Source organism: Neofelis nebulosa, chromosome 4, assembly GCF_028018385.1.
Source record: "Neofelis nebulosa isolate mNeoNeb1 chromosome 4, mNeoNeb1.pri, whole genome shotgun sequence".
NCBI lineage: Eukaryota > Metazoa > Chordata > Mammalia > Carnivora > Felidae > Neofelis > Neofelis nebulosa.
In genome coordinates, this window is record NC_080785.1 from 97953961 (window position 1) to 97973511 (window position 19551).

General features: G+C 45.1%; 1 protein-coding gene across 2 annotated transcripts in view; it reads right to left on the minus strand.

The window, feature by feature from the left end:
• The window catches only part of GLI3 (GLI family zinc finger 3), a 281330-nt gene extending 262011 nt beyond the window's left edge, over positions 1 to 19319 (minus strand). For both annotated transcript variants that reach the window (XM_058725475.1, XM_058725474.1), the window contains exons 1-2: positions 18828 to 19319; positions 5249 to 5413 (exon numbers count right to left, since the gene is read on the minus strand). In XM_058725475.1, the coding sequence (XP_058581458.1) occupies positions 5249 to 5372 (124 nt within the window). In that variant the 5' untranslated portion in view covers positions 5373 to 5413; positions 18828 to 19319. The remainder of the gene's footprint in view (positions 1 to 5248; positions 5414 to 18827) is intronic.
• Positions 19320 to 19551: the final 232 nt, after the last annotated feature.

Below are 19551 nucleotides of genomic sequence, written 5' to 3' on the forward strand. Positions count from 1 at the left end.
TCTTCCCTATTTTCTGGCTCCCAGAAGAATGCATTCAGAAGAATGCTACAAAACAAAAACTTTGGTTTCGTTATCCATCCTTCCTTAAGATAAGCAAACTTGGTTACAGTCAGGATTTGTGAAACATCTTGAACTATTTTTCAGAGTCCAGCAAATTCAAAATTACTTTTACCAAACATTTTTCCCTTAATTTCAAAACCTATGTGTATTCTCAAGAAAACACAATCCTTTTGTTTTGGATTCATAGCGTTTACTCATCTACACACTCTGTCCAATAACTACGGCTGACATTTGCTAAGCTCTTACTCCGTTCGGTGCGTATAGAACGGTACGGTATTGCCTCACTTAATCCCCTAAAGATCCTGTGAAGTGGGTCTAATTACTTTCTTGCTAAACAGATGAGGAAACTGAGACTTTGAGGCGTTCATTTGCCTAAACCCACACATCTAGTCTAGTCCTGTTGCCAGAATTCAATCCAAGCTTTCACATTCCCAAACTTGTGGGTTCTCCTAACCAACATCCTATAATTTGAAATCCATTATTTCCGACAGCCCTTCCCATCCATCTGTCATGTGCCAGAAAACAAAATGTGGCCGGGGGGGGTAGGGGGGGGGGTGGGGAAGGGTTGAACATCTAAAGGGGCAAAAAACCTAAAACTCACAACCTGCTGTTTATATAGCACAAACTGCCTGCCATTTCTAAGCAGAATTAAGCACGTCGTCTCTTACCATAAAAAATAGTCAAGGAGACGAGAACTCATGGTAGAGAACAGCCAATGAATTCCAAATTCCCAACAAAACGCTGAGCCAGGAGACCAATTGATATCACGATTAACACTGATAGGTGTTACTGAACAGTTTGAAAGAAAATCCCAAGGCCAGGAAGTGACCAAAGGTTAAAGTAAAAAAAAAAAAAAAAAAGTATCTCCTTACATACTTGTAGACCACAACTCTATCCCCTTACAAACCTGGAAGATTTTTTTTTAAGCTGAGGGGAAACAAGCTCTTCCTTTTGAAAGAAACGAGAACAGGGAACTTCCTCTCCATTGTTAATCTATCAACTTTGGTTTCATATTGCATCACCATTAACATTATAATTTCTGCTTTCTATCACTTTAAGGTATGTTCCCAATAACCATCAGAGTCAATAAAAGATCTCTGAGACCTTGGCCTACATACGTTCATTATTAGTGCCCTTCTTTTTTTAAAGCAGAGTAGTAGGTTAGTAAGAAATATCAGATTGCTCCTTTAAAAAAATCATAGGCCAAAAATGACATAAAACATTTCAAAATGAAAAGTCAGTATTGGCAAGTCATGGAAGGAAATGCTTTGGAGTAAGGCTAATGTTTAAAACATTGGACTATCTGGATTAAAAAGCATTTACCATTTACAAAACACAACAGGTAGCTTTGAAAGTAATGAATCCCTACCAGCAACAAACAGATTATTAAGGCACTTCGCTTGTGGTGCTAGCATATTAACACACTTGGAGGTTTTTAAGTAAACAGTGGCACCTAATAGCTGCGTGTTCACTGTACATGTGAAATATATTAGATGCCAAAAATAATCCTTAAGTCACAATTGCACGTAACAGAAATCCGGAAAACTAAGTCTTTTCTTCTGTCATTTATGTTTAACGAACAACACCGAAGCTTAAAATCAAACTATGGCACACGAAACACACATTGTGGTGGGTAAGAACACTGAATGCTTTCTGTGTCGATATCGGTCCTTACATGTTACAAAAATCAAATATGGCCTGTCTTTTTCCCATAGAAGATTCAGAACGCAGTTTCTTACTTGTGCCGTTTTAAATTTCAGTGTTAAGAGGCAAATGCCTGTTTAGAAGGCTGTTCATTTTCGAACCCTACATTTTAGCTGTGTGAATGTGTGTGTTTAAACAAAAGTCTGTTTCAATGTTATTCTAGGAGTAGATACTCAGCTGAGGAAACTAAGAAAACAGATCTGTAAGGACATGCAGTGGAATGTGCGTGGTTTGGCCGGGAAGCTCACAATCAGGAACAAATTGTAGCACATAATGGCTGGAAAAGTTAATTAAGTCAACCTAACACAGCACCAGTAACAAAACTTCTTGTTTGCTTGTTTTATTTTTATTTTAACCCTTGAAATTGTGGATGGGAGAAAAAAAAAAGGCATGGAATACATGCATTTTGGTTCTTGTTGCTAAACTCACCTTTAACTGCTCATTGACAAATCCCTGAATGTCAGACCTTTGCAAAGAAAGCCCCTCGACATGGTAGCAATCACTACTACCTCGAGGGGATCCAAATGATTTTCATTTTCTTTTTGTGAGATGTTTGTAAAGAGAAAAGAGAAAAAAGGAAACAGAAGAGGCGAAAGGAAAAATGACCATGGCAATGACAGCTACCTGCCAGCACCCCCACACGCTCTACAACCCACACCAAACTCAGACCAAGGCTCCCAGACTAGCTATACGAACACAGCGACGTGCGGAGGAAAAGCATGAGACCAGGTAAGCGTTTGCAGAACAGAGAAGAGGCTGGGTCATTCCAGCCCCTGGCACACGATCCTAGGGCTGTAAAGAGGCTCCAAGCTCGTTAGGTAAAACCTGCAGAGAACTCTGGGGGAAAGATCTTACAATTATTAGCACCGCTTACATAAAGCAATCACGAAGAAAAAGGTCTGTTCCTGTCTTTAAATCTGTTTGCAGGGTTTCCTGGAATCTTCCAGAATTGCAATCCATGCATAAAAACACCACTTCCATTTTTCTTTTACTTGGTTGGGTCTTTATATTCTCCCAAAATAAAAAGTTAATAAATCCCTTAAAAGAAACAGGAACACTGGAAAAATAGTCAGAGCTCCAGGATTACCAGGACAGCTCTCCTTCAGGCAGGCATGTGCCTTGCAAACCCAACTAGTGAGCATTTGCCCCCAACAGGACAGGTTTTACACCCATTTAGGAGGCCATGTGTACTTCAAGGGCACAGGCCGATCAGGGTGGGAAGCCAGGGGATTTGGGCTCAGGATCCGTGATTACTGCAGACGACAGGACCAACTTCGTGAATCCTGACTGCTCCTTCTCTAATGTTCTTGAGTAGCTTCTTGGCTGCCACTTAGCTCTGCTCCCAGTCACCCCAAATGGTTACATGAGAGGAACTCAGGGTCCAAGTGGCCCAAGACAGACACAGCAGCACCAAAACCCTCCCGAGCATGCGTGGGAGAGGCAAAGGCAGTGGCACCTTTGCAAGGACAGACAGACCACTAGTGGGATCCCGCTGTAATCCACAAATGACGGTGGCTCACAGAGGGTCCACACAGCACAGCTCATCTATCAGTTCACACATGCTCTCATCCGTTCTTACACACCCACATGCGCACTCCTCTACACTCATGCTCACGCACACCCACAAGCTTCGACGCACCCTCACGCGCACTCACGCACACACAAGCCTAAAGATAACCAAAAGTGGATGTTTTGTGAACCATAATACCCAGAAAGTGCTTATTCCTACATAATTACCATTCTGTTGAAATTACCAAACAATCTACCCGGCATAGACTAATTCTATTTTTGAAATAATAAACTTGTCTAATTTTTCCGAATTCCAGAAAAAAAAAAAAATGATGTTTTTTAGGAGAAAGTACGTCTTCTATAACCTCACTGGAAGAATAACACAAATATTCAGCTCAATTAAAATAAGCTCCCCGTTCCTGGGGCTCCTGGGTGGCTCAGTCAGTTGAGTGTCAGGCTCTCAATTTCAGCTCAGGTCATGACCTCACGGCTCCTGAGATAGAGCCCTAAGCCAGGCTCCGTGCTGACAGCATGAAGCTTGCTTGGGATTCTCTCCCCACCTCGCTCTCTGCCCCTCCCCCACTCAGGCTCTCTTTCTCAAAATAAATAAACTTTAAAAAATTAAATACCACAAATAAAGGGAGAAATACGGATAAATTCCCACATGTACATAAAGTAAATTCATTATTTTAGACATAAATATATCTCCCTACGGATCAATTCAAAACTGGACTCATTCACAGCAGATTTAGTGCCAGCCCCTCCAGTGGCCCAGACAAGCCAGCAGTGCACACTGGTGACATCCGGGAAGAAGAACGCAGGAGCGGCACGCACTCGCCACGCACAGGGATGGGCACAGGGACCAGAGACCAGGCTCCTCAGTGTCAGCTCAGGCAGTGCCAGTCAGGAAAGGCAGGTGCAGCTTTGTTTCCTGGATGTCTGCCTTCAGAGTCAAAGGATCTGAGCTGCAAGTTACCTTCCAAAGTAGATTCGGACTCCCCAATTGTATATAAAAAAATTTAAATCAAGCCAGTAAACTCTTTCTCGGAATAAATAAAATAAAAGCCCATAGGGAAGGAGGTAGCACATTGGCTCACGGAAATCAGTGTGTCCAGATTTGCGGTGCCCAAAAACCGGGAGAAAAGTCTGGCTCATTCTTCCTAAGAGCACATGGAAAAGTGGAGAACAGTGAGAGACGGGGACCAGGGAGGCTATGAAATCTGCAAAAAGCAAAGGTACCAACTGACCTACGAGAGTAGAAAAGGGGGGCAAAGGAAGCCGTCACCATGAACCTGTTCAGCCTGCTTTTTTCCAGAGGGGGCTCTGGAATTTGTTTGCAATGCTCCATGCTTGAACTGAAATGCCTCTCAACACTGCTTAAAATATTAAAAAATACAACATACGGAAACAACAGCTATGTGTTATCTGCGAACACAATTAAGTCCATTCTTATAAGCAAAACCTGCATCTCGGATAGCAGTGTTACCTCGAGGTCCAACCATTAACAGCTTTTAAAATTCTTTCAAATGAACTCCAGAGTTGGGGGGGGGGGGCGGGGGGGGGGGAAGATCCCTAAATCTTGACAAGGCAACTTTTGAGTCTTTTGTAATAACTAATAACTAATTATTCCGACTAGTGGAGACTTTGCCGTGTGAAATGCAAAGTATTTTGAACTCCTGCCAGGCTAATCAAGATGATTTCCAAAATGCCACAACAGGAACTTCCTATAATAAATAACCTATCACATTTACATCTCAAATTAGAAAATTTGGAAGAAAACATGTAGCTGCGGTGCCAAAATAGAGACTGCTAAAGCCTGCCCGTCCCACGCCCCCCAGCCTCCACCCCCATTTGCTTTCTTTAGCTTCTCAAGGAATAGACCCCGGTCCAGGTGCAAATGCTCAATGCACCAGGAATGCAGAGAACACAAAAATGACTGTAGGCTTGGCTGCCGGTGATCCCCGTGGCCGCTCACCATTGGAAGTGGTGCTGGAGGCCACGGCTTTCTCGCTGACATCTGTTCGCGTGGAGCATTTCACTATGGAATTCTCCACTTTCTTCTTCTCAGGGGTGGTGGAACTGCGGGACTGGGCCTCCATGATGCTTTCTCATTACTTCAGCTCTCTGCTACCAGGAACGCCTAAAACGAAACAGTGCCATCAGCTTCCAGGAAGAGTGGGGGGAGGGGGGCGGGAAAAAAAATCTCACTGAGAAGCCCGCTTCACCTGCCGAGCTTTAGCAGGGTCCAAAATCTGGAAGACCGTGGCCCACAAGTTTTCTTGCAAAAATACCTCCAAGTGGGAATAACGAGCCAGTCAAATTCTGTCTATACACGCCAAAGGAGATGGCAGGGGAAATACCCATAATGTGAGACTTTCCCCAAATTCCTACAGGGGCATCTGTTATCAAGTGATGTCAAGATTCCGATTTTCAACTGTGTTTAGAGTGTGAAACCCAAGGGTAAGCCACATCTACAAATGCCACTTCAGGTGGTCAGATTTGTAGGCAGGGGCACTGTGACAGCCTTCCAAAAAAGGGAAAGGTTTGTAAGTATCAGTTAGATGTTTTAAAGAGCATGACCGTTTCTCAAAATCCAAGCCCTCTCAGAGTTTGGAAGCAGAGGGTAATCTGAGCCAGGAAGCCAGTGATGTTTGCTCCCCTCTCTAAAATGATCTGAATTGCAATACGCCCTTGGATTGAATTAATCCTAATTCAATCAGGTAAACCAGACTCTTTAAGCTTTCTTAAAACATGAGAACGTTTCAATCCATTTGTGCTACATTTTTAAAACCAACAAAGGCGTCAGAACATGCTCTGGATCCCACAGGAAAAGTCAAAAGATTGCGGACAGCAAAGCCTGGGACTGCTTAAGAAATACTAAAACCCCACTAAAGGCAAGCACAGTGGGTCCTCTTTTACTGGCTTCATTCGTGTGGTAATTGTCCTAACTCATCATTCATCAATTTTCACTCTCTTAGGTTCTTGTTCTTGTTTTGTTTTTTTTTTGTTTGTTTTTTGTTTGTTTTTCTGCAGTCGTGAGCTGCACCTACAAAGAAGACACGAGAAAATGAAAGGTACCCTCTCCCACATGTTTTCTTCAAGCCATCTAGATTGCGAACACTCATGGTGGCCCCTTCTTTGGTCAAGTCTGCTGATTTTCCACATTCAGCTGACACCACCGTGTTCCATCAAAACAACGATCAGCAAAATAAAATAAGCAATTGCTTAGCTCACTGAAAGAGTGAAAACACCAGATGAAATCTTTTGTCATCCTCAACTCCGATTTGCGAGGGAAATGTGAATTCTTTCTTTATTGTACCAGAGAGTCCCCTAGATCTGGAATTCAAGTAACTAGAAAAGCTTCCGATCCCGAGGCTGCCTCCCACTGGAGCACCAGCTCTTGTGCTAACTTCTACTGTCATTCACTGCAAAACACACAAGTTTTTTAAGAACAGCTGTTCTAGAATAAGAAAGAAAAAAGGCAGCCTGGAGTTAAATTTACATATCAACTGTAAGATCCCCTGCAAATTTGGTAACATGCCTCAAAGAGCACTCGGTAGCAAAGTACAACAGTAAAGGAGCCTCCGGACTGCCCTGCTGCTGGGCAACACCCTCAGGAGCAGCTACCTGAATGGTGCCCCCTGGAGTTTTCCAGGGGTTGGGTTTTCTCATCTGTCACATGACACAATCACACCTTGGGACCTGGGGCTTAACCTTGGGGGAAGGTGGGTATAGTCCTCTTTAAGAGTATGTGAAAGGTTATGGATCTTGAGACCAGAAAAATACTCTGAAACACACACCAAAAAGGGTACGTTTGATTTCCAAGGGATCACAGGCCCTCCAAGCTCTCCCATGAATCCAGACAGAGAACCCTTGGAGGAGAGACTCTCAACAGTCTCTTTTTGCTCTAACGATCTCAGAGCCATTCTAATGTTTTGGACTGCTCCCCCTAGATTGATTTAAATATTATCTTTAAAATATGCCATGAGAACACTTCATCTAAGCCCGAGCGCTGATTCCCAGGGTAGTAAAAGAGCCACCTGGACCAGCCTTGCTACAGGGCTTGCAAAACATTTGGATTCCCAGGTCCAATCCCTGAGGACTCTTGCAGGTGGCACCTGGAATCTTTATTTTAGCCAGGACTGGTGATCATCAGGCTCACTGAAGTTTGCAGACAACCATCCCACACCTTTGTGTTCACTGTATGGACCCCATGCAACAGGTACCCATTTTAGTTTTTGCTGATTCGATGACATAAGGAGTGAATGGCACCCCAGAGTACTGAACGTCAACAGCCCGCATCCATAATGAACTCATCTTCCAGAATCTTTTGCGGAACGACCTCATGGCCGTCTTCTCCTCTAGATCCTAACTAGCTCTATGAAGACAAGCACCACAGTCATCTTCCTCGTACCTCCATACGCATAAGAATGTTTACGGAGTAAATAAGTGATCCAGAGATGACCCAGTGGCCTGGAGAATTCTGCAATGTCTTGACTGTTAATCACCACTGATTTCGCTACATATGTTGTCTTTTATACCCAGTGTTTCTTTGAAAACTGACAAATTCTATAAAAACTAAAAACTTTAACAGGAATATTTAATTAATCAAAACAGTCCGTTTGCAACCATTTTGGGATGAACAGGCATTTACTATAATTGTTTCCCTCAAAACCCACATACAGTTTTATTGGTCGCATTTGGATGGGGTTTGCTAAGTTAAAAATGCACATGGAAACAAGCCAATGGACGAAAGAAAGAAAGAAAGAAAGAAAGAAAGAAAGAAAGAAAGAAAGAAAGAAAGAAAGAAAGAAAGAAAGAAAAAGAAAAAGGAAACACATGAAGAGATGGGATTCCTTCCTGGCTAAGAAGGAAGTCTCTCCCTAAGTAGAGGGAGCTAATTAACATTGGTGAGGTGACAAGTCGCCAAAGTTCCTTGACAAACTTGGGTTTTGTGGAGTTGTTGGTTTTTCCCCCAAGCAAAGGACTTCGTTTTAACAAAGCAATAAACCCTCCAAATACTCATCACCAGAGAGAGAGGCTCACGTGAGAAGAGGTAAAGCCCCAGGCACTGACGGAAAATGCACTAATTAATGGTCTTAGAGAATACTAATTCCTATCCCCTCCCCCTGTTCGAAATGGATTTCTAAAAAATGGGCCTTTGGTCACTCAAGAATCTACCCCTTTCTTCTATTTTGACAACTTATTTTTGGATCTCATTAGTTAGTAACTAATTATTTAAAAGTGTGGTTTATGCTTGGAACAGGGCTATAAAAATGGCAACTTGCCAAGGCAGACATCTGCTTCCTGTATATCCCTATAAATTATATCAGCTTATTTTACTGATAAAAACACAACTTTGTCCCTGTCAGTTGCAAAGGAGAAAGTTTTAACATTCTAGGCTCTCACACCTCATAGCAGAGAAGGTTCTGCTTCTGGCTGTGGTGGCAGTTTTTTCAGAGACACGTTAAGCCGTTTGGAACTCAGTCCTGATTTGATGTACAAAAGCATGAGGTACAGAAGTGACTAGTATAAGCCAATCAATCAATCAATCAATCAGTCAATCCTGGTGGAATCTTAAAAGTCACGCAACTGAAGCAGTGGCCCCATAGTACTATTTTTACAACCTGGAATTTCTGAGATAATAAAGTGTAAGTTATTTAAAACATAAGTTGCGAGGAACACTTTTCGGTTCGGCCTCACTTCGAAGATTCTTCTCTGAGGAAAACATGCCACTGGTTTTTAGATGTGAATGAAAGGTGACTCTTCCCCACCCTGACAGTGTTCCCTCCTTGCCACACTCCACCCTGTTGTTCAGGCCCTTTCCACCACTGCAGCACTGCATGCAAGATTTGCTGGCATGCCCCTTGACTGTTTAGGCTTATGGGGAAAAAAATCGATTTGTAACTGATGTTGGAGCAGTTTGAGTGGGGGGGGGGGGGGAATGCAACCCAGGAAAACTCTTGATAGTGTGGACCTGCTCAAGCTTGAGGCTGCATAGGTAAATGGAGGGATAAAAATTCCTTCCTGAGAGCAAACAGTCCTGGCTTTTCCCATTCAACTGTCCTTGAACCTTTTGTAATTTTCCCGGAGGCCTAAACCCAGGGCACGATTAATTCCAGAACCCTATTCTCAACCTAATCCCTTGCCTACTAGAAACCTGCCTGCAGGTGGGTCTTTCCTCTCTGAATTGTAAGTCCGAACTTGCATCAACCGCCTCCAGAAGCAAGCATCCAAAGCTTGCCGGAGCCACTGACCAGCTGTCGGTGGAGTTAGCGCATGGCTCCCGGCCAAAGTTGGCTAGACTGCAACGGACCAAATTCTGACCATTCTTGTGGGGACCTACGTTTGAAACTGCACTTTCACACAGATGGCCTCGAGTGGCCCGCTCTTTAGAGCTGCAATGGAAAACCACCACCACCACCACCACCACGACCACCACCCAGGAACTTTCATCACTGCAAAGAGGAGTCCCCACCATTCAGTATTATAACAACCGTCCAGGCCGCGGGCCCTGGTGATTTCGGGAGAGCTCCCGCGCTCGGCCTGCGCTTCCTCGCCGGCCTCCCTTCGTGCAGTCCCGCCGACGGTGGCGGGCTCCCGGTCCTCGCGCCCGTCCCGCTCCCCCGCGCCCCTCCCCGGGCGGGCCTGCGGCTCTCGGAAGCGCGCGGTGCTCCGGTCTAGGGTCGGTCCGGCGGAGGGCTCGGCGCCGCGCCCGCCCTCCTTTCCCCCGGCGGCCGGCAGGCCCCGCCCGCGGCCCCGCGGCCCCTCGGCCCCCCGCGTCCAGGTCTGGCTCCCAGCAGCCGCCGGGGTGGCGGGGGCGCGGGCAGCCCCCGCTCCGAGTCGCATTCCTGAGGCGGGCTTCCTGCAAGTCGCAAGCGGCGGGGACCAACGCCCCGAGCCCGCCGGGCCTGGTCAGGGGAAGGAGCGCCCCAGATCACTCCCATCGCGCCGGCCACCCTGCTCCCCGGGAATCTTGCCGGGCATTGGAGCACTCTGCAGCTGGCCGGGCAACCCTTCCCGCGGACCGTCGTCCGCGGTGGCCCTGCTTTCGTTCACACGGCCGTTTCACCAGCTGAAACCAGAGAGGTGCAACTTTGCAGGTACTGTCTGCAGTGCAACACCCTACATGTCTCGCCGTGATAAAACATCGGGGGAACTCTTGGGGTCTTCAGGAAACCAGGGGCTGTGAGCTTCACTCCCCAAACTTCTAACTCGCCGTCCATCAACCTGGCCCCCAAATGAGGTTTCTGCACCAGCTGTCCTAAGTAGATTCAGATGTTGTGAATGGTGAAGGCACAGACACATCTTGTCTCTCAGGGAGGGAGGCCCTCAGTGGAGTTCCAAAGTTCAACCTCAACCATGAGGCTTTACGTAGTAAATAGAGAGGATGAAAAATCACAATTCTGGCAACGTGCAGAAATCAGCCTTTCCCCTTGCACATCTCTGCAGCGAAACCTGGGATCCACATGCAAGCAGGATCTCTTCATAACTTCAACAGTTAAAATTTCTTAAAGAAAGCACCAGTGCTAAAACCAACATTTAAAATGATGTTTGAACTGTATACAAGGACTTTCTAATCTAAGGTGAAATGAAACAGTAGTTATAAACTGATAATGCATCCTTTGTGAACAGCAGACTACTTAATTTATTTCCCTAATCCAGTTGGTTTATTTTTAAGTTGCCTGAACTTGGGCAATAATTCTCTTTCATTTTTTTTTTTCCTTAATGCATTCAAAGATGTAAAAAACTAAGTTAAAAGCTTGCTGTGGTAACCTGATGCGTTTCTGATAGGTTAAAACAGCCCCTGCCAATGAGGGATCAGAGAGAAGGCATTCCAGTAGACAGCAGGGCTTTTAACAGCACCATGATTAGGCCTGAAGTGAGAAATTATTCTGTGCAGCCTAGGGAACTATTGCTCACGTGGAATAAGGCTTTCCTCCAGAGAAATTACATTTACTTACACCTGCCTGTATATTTATAAGCTGAATGATCTCCTTAATGTGCTCATGTTTTAAAAAGCCAGGAGGAACCAGCCTGAGTAAAGATATCTGAGGAGTCCCCCCTGCATCACTGAGGAGTGACATTTCTCTCACACTTCACTAACTAGCACATTGACTCCTACTCCAAGATGCTACTCCTGAAGCATCTTTTAAGGAAATTTTCCTATTAAATAGTTTAAGGAATACTTCCTATTAAATAATTATACCTTCCTACAGCATTAAAACTCAGTTTCTAATGAAAATGAATCCTTCAGGAAGAGGGGGAAAAAAATCAAGAAGCACAAACTAATGCTGGTTTTAACTTTAGATCGATTCTGGAAGTAAAAACTGGGTCTGAGTTTCAAGGAGCAACATTTAGGAAATGTAAAAGGTTTCAGTGGATTTCATATAACCATGCATTAAGAAAACCTCTCCCAGGTTTGTAATATGGGTGATGTTTCCTTGCGCTCCAACTGTCTTCCTGAACTTAAAATCAATTTCATATGCAGAACCAGTGACCCGCCAACCATTCCCAAGATCTCAGGCTTTCTCTCCTCACCCTTCCCTGCCTGCACTGCTTTCCTTTTCTGCAAGAAAAGAAGCTCTACTTCCTAAGTTCTTAATGAAATCTTCATGAATGGTTAACTACAGCATTTTTAAATGTACAATTATTTTTACCTTTACGTACGATTTTACTTTTCCTTAATTAGAAAAACCTAAAGGGTTGGTTGCAAATAAGAAAGCCACGATCTGTTCCAAGTTGCCTCGAGTGGCCTCTGGTAGCCTAGAGGGTTCCCCAAATCTGCTGCCTATTGTTTTCGATCTTTCTTTACTACATTTGAGGATCCTGATCTCAACTAAGCAGCATTCATGACAGACATCCCAAAATGGAATTACTCTAAAAGGAATGGAATTACTCGAAGGGGAAATGACTGCCTGGCTATGGATTAAGTGAATTTGGCTTTAGTCAATTAATGACATCTAAACTTTGAAGAAATCCACATACTTAACTTCAACCATTGAAAAGCTTTTTTGACATGAAGTAATCACTGCTATTACGGTTAAAATCGCAAATGACAGTTTGTGCACCGGCCTGCCATCTGTATTTAAGACAAAAGATCAGCAGCTACTCTTTCTCTGCTGCCAGTAGCACTTTATGAGAAACATTTGAGGGGAGTATAAGGTCATTATTTAATACTTGTTACCATTTCGGAGTTTTGCAAAATGGTAAAGCATCATCCAGTTTACTCCGGTTAGGCTTTGCAACTGCGCTTAGGCTTTGCAGGAAGCGCCCTGCATCAGCAGGTGCCACTCACAAATGAGTAATAATGTGGAGTAAGCCAGCACCCCCACTTTTCTGTGGGTTTGCCGAAGACAGTCCTCAGACAGAAAATGAGATCTAGAAGTCAGTTGTCAGTCTACGGATCAGCTGAGCTCATGAAAACTGTATTTCCCTTAAACCCACATATTATCACAAAAACATCCTGTCTGATCAAAGGTGTTCCTTGTCTCCCGTCGCTGAGGTCTACAGGAATTACAAGTTTTCACACATTTTCAGAAGGAAAAAAAAAAAAAAAAAACCCTGAATTTAAAAATTCTTCTTATAGAACTTACATAACTTTCGGTTCCTAAAATCATGTGTGTCTTTACATTCAAGCTTAAGGGGAGAGAATGAATGTCCTATAAATAGTAATTTACTTTTCAGCCATCACAAATACTAGACCAAGAATACCTGCTGGGTGTAAAAATCAGCTGGGGATATCCCAAAGGTACTTACTGTATTTTCTATGATGTGTTGTTCATCATACTTTATCCTCACAATTTTTTAACTTGTGACTCTGGAATCTTAATTGTGATTTAAAAAGCAAATTTTCAAAAATTTAAGGATTTTTAATAACTCTTAGTAAAAACTGGTCCCTGCTCCACTCAGCCTGTAAACTTGGCTTGTTCACAGAATTCTTCAGCTTATCGTTCACACCCGCCCCCCACGCCCCCAGTCATGTACAAAACTGCCAATTCAAACTATACCAAACTGCACACCCTCCCGGTGAAATGCTTGGGTATGGGATTTCATTTGAACACCCACAGTCCACACCGCAGGTGCTTTTCTGAAGAGCTATGACCTGGTCCACACTGCTGGCCACTCCATTCAGCTTTCCATTCATGAGTTCATTAAGGCTTCATTCTTGGGAGGCTGGCTGAGGTTTCTCTACACACAGGTAACTCTCTTGAGACTGAACTCTTCTTTTTAAAAATATCACAAAATGAAAACAATAATACAGTGTCACTGCCTCATGCCTTCATTACAGCAACTTGTGAGTTATCTTTCATCCAAATTGTGAGTTTTCGGTTCCTTGTTATAAAAAACAATACTTTATGGTGTAAAGCACCCTAGAATATTGTTAGGTATTTTATGCAATTTTCAAAAAAAGTCAGGGTGGCTAAAGCTAAAAACGTGCAAATGAAAATAAGCACATAAGATACCACACTGCTTCCTGAGGTACTCCAACAGGCAGAGATTTCAAGAAAATTACATTTGTCTCCCATTACTTAATTTTGTGGCATAAAAATTATTCAAATATACAATCAAATGCTTATGTTTCAAACATACTCTTTTCTCTTTCACGCGCGCGCGCGCGCACACACACACACACACACACACACACTGTTGCCCCCCTCCCATCAAAAAAAAAAAAAAAAAAAAGTAAAGAAAAGCCCCAAAGCTGTTTCAGGCCAGCAATCAATCCAATTTACTGCAGGTACAATTTCTATGTACGGTGCATGCCACAACAAAACCACAGTATGATGCCAACAGGGCCCTTAAGAAAGTTCTCCCCTAAATCTCTGGAAAGGAGCTTTAAAAGAAAGCAAGGATTACAGTCAGCTAGAAGGTAGGGAGGGGACTTACCTCAAACCCAGCCAAGCGGAAATCAGAGCAGTAATTCTACAAGTCGACAGAGTACACTTTCAAAGCTATAATGGTGTGAAGAAGTGCCGGGCAGCATGGCCTGAAGGCAGCACTAATACACTGATGACTAATGGCTGGGCCAGGGCGGACAATGAATTTGGGGCTTGAAAACTAACAGAAACCATGCAGTACTTTGACAAATGGGCTTTCACAATTTCATTCATTGAATAACCTTTAAGCACAAAATTGGCCGAGTTCTCTTGGGAATTATATGACATGTTGTTGGACGATGATGTAAGTATTTTCTTTTCTAATTATGACTCTTCTGCAAAATGCAAAAGCACCGTATATGAGGACACGAGTGCAGATACTACAGATGCAGATGTGGAGCTCAACACAATATTGCCTTTCAGGAGGGGGCTGGAATGTTCCAATGCCACCTTATTAACTATGTAATGGCTTGTTCATTCAGTCTCTTTAGAGAGCCATAGATTTTTCTGGGACATTCTGTCGGGTTGAAATATACACACACTGAACAAAAAACACTTTCACATTTAAAAAAAAAAAAAAAACCTACAAGTGGCCATGAGTAGCTAAGAAGTGTGGTGCTAAAATATAGTACATTTCGACTTACACGTGGAAAAAAGTCTAATTTTAAGGGGCCGGGCAAAGGCAGGGTGCCTTAAAACAATTGAGACACCACGTGAAGTTTGCACTTAGGAATGCATTTAACATCCCACGCCTTTCAGAGGGCTCCCTTCCCTCATCCCTGCCTCACTGGTCCTTCCATTTACAAATCCTAATTTTGGCAATTTTTAGAGAGAGAATGAAATATCTAAAGTGTCTCTAAATTAACAACACCACTTACTCCAGACAGCATTGCCTTTAGCAGCTCCTAAAAACTTAAGAAAAGGATCTTGAAACAGGAAGCTTAGTGAGCTCATAAAACTGTTGTTGGAGCCAGGAACACATAGCATATTTAATCTGCAAACTGTGGGAGTCTACAGTGATTTCAGCAAGATCTGAGGCATGCCCTCAAGGTTTGCTGGGATCTGGGATTAGGGGGTTGATAAGAACCTCTACTGCCCATGGACATGTTTTTCTTCTGCAGTTAAACACAAATGCATAGAGACGTCTGACTGCTGCTTGGCGTTACTGCTCAAGTTATATAAAAGCTTTGCAGCTCCTTTTGCTGTCAATATATCAAAGTTTAAAAAAAATCATCAAAGTGTGAAATTTCATTTAAAGTCTTCGCCAGTCTACAGCTCTATTTCACAGGCCCATCACATAAAAGTAAAGATGAAAAATACACTGAAAGTACTCGGAAAAGTTTGCAGCGGTACCCCTGCCCTGCTGTTGTTTATTCTGTCTCCCTTTATTTGCTTTGAAACTCGAACAAATCAATTTTCATCTAGAAAAAAAATGACATGAAGTCAAGGGCAGCATCTTCTACCAGCCTTTAATGAAAGAACAACCTGAAGTCATTATTAGAGTTGGGATATTTTGCTAAACAAATTAAATTTATACACGCGCGTGCGCGCGCGCGCGCACACACACACACACACACACACACACACACACACAGGCACATTCCCTCTATAGTCACTTCAACGTTTTAATTGCTTCTCATGATATAAGTTAGCAGAAAATTTTTTGAATCTTCCAATACAAGTCAGACCGACTATGGAATATGAATGCCAGCAAAACTAAAACCTCCTTCAAAGAACTCTTTAGCTGGGGATTTACAACAATTGCATAGAGAAGAAAAGTCTGACTTTTAAGATAATCTACTATAGTCTAAAAGCATTAACATTCCATTGCTAAGGTTTTTTTGAGGATTTCATGACTCAGTGATTCACTTTTCCTCCAAGACTGGTTTTCCTTAGTACATTACTGCCTCCATATAAGTAAGTGCATGGAACAATGATCATTAAATCGTTTCCTTTCATACACTCCCAAACCCAAGCCTCCAAAAAGGGGGGGAGGGGAGAATCTCAGTAAGGCAGGAGACCTTCCACACAGAGAAGGACCTCGGAGAGGCGAAGCACAGGGTTAGTCTGAAACCCTTGCAGCGTGCAGGTAATTAAGAAAACTGGCCAAGAAACAAAGGAAGGTCCAACTTTTAGGCTTGAGCATCAAGTTGATAAATTAATGACTCTTTCATTAAATAAGTAATGAAAGAACTCAACAGAGCCATTTTTCATCAGTACTGAATTTTCTCATTTCTGTCTGTAGTCCTTTGCAAATTAGGCATACAATAAAAGTGTGTTTAGATCAGGGCTCGAGGAAGGAATACACACACGTCAAAGGTACTGGGAATTAGTCGGTCTCAGAGTTGGACCTACTTTTAGCCTATGAATAATAATAACACAATCTATACCTTGTGAAGTGCTTCTGCGTGTGTGAAATTTCACTAGACACCTCTCACATTGGACTCATTCAGGCATCTTAAACCAAAGCTTCCCAAAGGCTGACTTTCAGAATTATATACCCTGAAAGGATCTCCCCTTAGGCAGGGAGTTTCTAATTAAATAGCTTTTAGTATAAAATAAACTCTCTTCTGTCTGTAAGTATGCTATTACAACTAATTTAAATGTTATTTCATGTTTGTTTTAGGTCAGACTATAGTCTAACTGGCCCAAGTGTTTGTGTATCACGTTATTAAGACCCAATATTTCCTAACATAAACAAATTCTTTAGATACTTCACACAGTTTACATTGTTAAGACCAATCGCCACGGTCTGCATCAAGCCCCTCAACTGAAATGCTGTTCTGCTTTAGAGAAATGAAGAGATTTTGAGGTGATTTCCCTACTTTAAAACACAGCATTTTCTTCCTTGAAAATAATCTTGACACATGTAATTAAGAAACTGTCAGACTATTATTAATTTTTAATTTAAAACCTAAATGAAATAATTACAGGAATCAATCAATAAGGCACCTATTCAAATTACAGAACAATTACATAAATACTCAAAATTAATACTTTAGGCCAATTCTTGAAGATCTCAGTCTGTAATATGCTAAGACATCAAACAAGGTAAAAAAAAAAGTGTAACGTGGAAACGATGAATAGTTCCTGCCTGAAACAGACTGAAATGAGGTCATTTCAGTTGGCCATGGCAGAGGCCCCCCACCAGCCATGCCCAACACACTCAAGCTGGAACTCTCTTTAAAAGTTCATTTATTTCCACCAGACACACATTTCAGGGATCTAAAGCATGGCCTCATCCAAATTTTGTACAAAATCACATTTGGAGGGAAATGCCTCGTTCTTGGGAATTTCCAGCAAAGTGCTCTGGAAAGACTAATCGCGGAGGAGAAGGGGGAGAAAACAAGGCTAGCAGAAGGTGTTTTTTAGAGCTAATAATACCAGTCCACCTAATGGCACTGCCCGGGTCTTTGCACAGCGGCCGGCCCTCCATACCTCTGACTAAAGGGCTCTTTTACTTGGAGACGCGGACAGTCCATCATTTCAAACTGAAATGGCAGCTGGAAAATGTGGAACAGCTGGCAAAGAGCTGGGAGAAAATGTTTTACATAAATATATGTACATATAAACTGGCAGAGGGCCACGAGCACTGTACCCACGGCCAGAATCTATTCGGCACTGCACACCAGGGAGATGAGAAGTTGGAGGCAGCAGGAGTCGCGAGGAAGATGCCTCCTTAATCTTCCTTCTGCGCGGGGTCAGCCAGGGAAGCCTGGGTCCAGCCCCTCTAGGGGCCGCATCTCCTGAAGGAGGTGCAATCAAGGACAGGAACACAAAGTTCAGGGAAGGATAAAAGGCCGGGGTGTGCAGTGGAGCTTTGGCATCTGGCAATCTGCTTAAAAAGTCGCTTCACAGACTCTCCAAGTTTGGGGTAAATATTTACTCCCTCTCCACTTCCTCCCGCCCATTTTCCCTCTGCAACTCAAGAAAGTAACTGTCCCCTGCAGAGCGATTCATACCCAACTCCGCTCTGCGAAAACGCGGCCTCTTAAAAGATCACTGCACGGGCCACGATTGCCCGTATCCCCGCACTCACTCCCTGCAGCTTCTAGCGCTTTTATTTCTTTTGTTTTCTTTCTTTTCTGGTTTTTTTTATTTTTTATTTTTTTGCGCTGTCCCTGGAAAGGAAAAGAAATAAAAGAATCCCAAATCATACACAGATGGTACAACTTTCACTTTTCCTCTCCGACGACCGCGGCGCGCGCCTCCGCATCCACGCACACCGCACCCCCCCCCCGCCCTCCCGGGGGCGGCGCGGGCTGCGGACGGCCCCCGCAGCGGCGCTCCCCCGGCGGACCCACCTCGCCGCCCGCGCCCGCCGCCCCAGGGGGACGCCGTGGGGCGGGGAGAGGCTCCGGGAGGGGAGCGGGGACGCGGGCGCCACCAACTTCGTCCCCCTCCGGGATGGGGAAACTCTCCGGTCCGTCTCCGGCTGGCCGCGGGCTGAGACACTTGGCAAAGGAGCTCCGGGAAGGAGGGAGCGAACGAAAGCCTTGCTCCGACGCCGCACGGGTCGCTCTCCAAATCTGGGCGCCTTTTGACAGCCATTTTCATTTCCTCCCGCTCCCCCAGTCGGGGACCCCCTCTCGACCCGGAGGCGCGGGCGCGGCCGCAGGAGCCGGCTGCCGGGTGCCCCGGCCCGCGAAACAAAGAACTTCGGGCGGGACGTACCTGCGGCGGCGGCGGCTGTCAAGTCCCCGAACTTCCCATAGACCCGCGTCCGGGGCGCGGGCGGGCGGCTCCGGGCTCCGCGCGGCCGCGGGCGGCGCGGGCTACGGCAAGCTGCCGGGGCGGGCGCCGGGTGCGCCCGCCGCGGGCATGGTGCGGCGCGGGCGGCCGCGGGGCGCGCGGGGAGGGCTGGCGAGCGGCGAGGGCGAGTCGGGGCGGCGAGTGTGCGCGAGGGCGAGTGTGCGAGCGCGCCGGTGCCGGTGGCGCTGCCCCTGCCCGCTCCCTCCCGCTCGTGCAGCTCCGGCATCGGTTTCAGGGATCGTGTAATCCGATCCCTTCTGACTCACAGGCCCTGAGTGACAGTTCTGATTTGGTTCACCCGCGGGAGGGAGGGGAAAGGGAAAGAAAGCAAGCCCCCGCCGCAGTCCCCTCCTGGCATCCAATCGACTTTCTGGAAGAAGGTCCCATCCCGGCCGGGCCGCCCGCGGGGTGGAGGAGCCCCCCAACCCCGACCTTCGCCCCGCCGGCGCTACTCACGGGGTGGAAAAGTTGTCCCTCCGCTCTCTCTTCCCTCCCTCGCGCTCCCTCCTTCCCTCCTCTCTCCGGCTTCCTCCTCCTCCTCCTCCTCCCCGCGCTCCTCCTCCCCCAAGTTTTAACAGAAGTTGCCGGACTCTCCCCCGCGCTCCCTCTTCCTCCGCCCCCGCCCCCGCCCCGTCCCTTTTCTTTC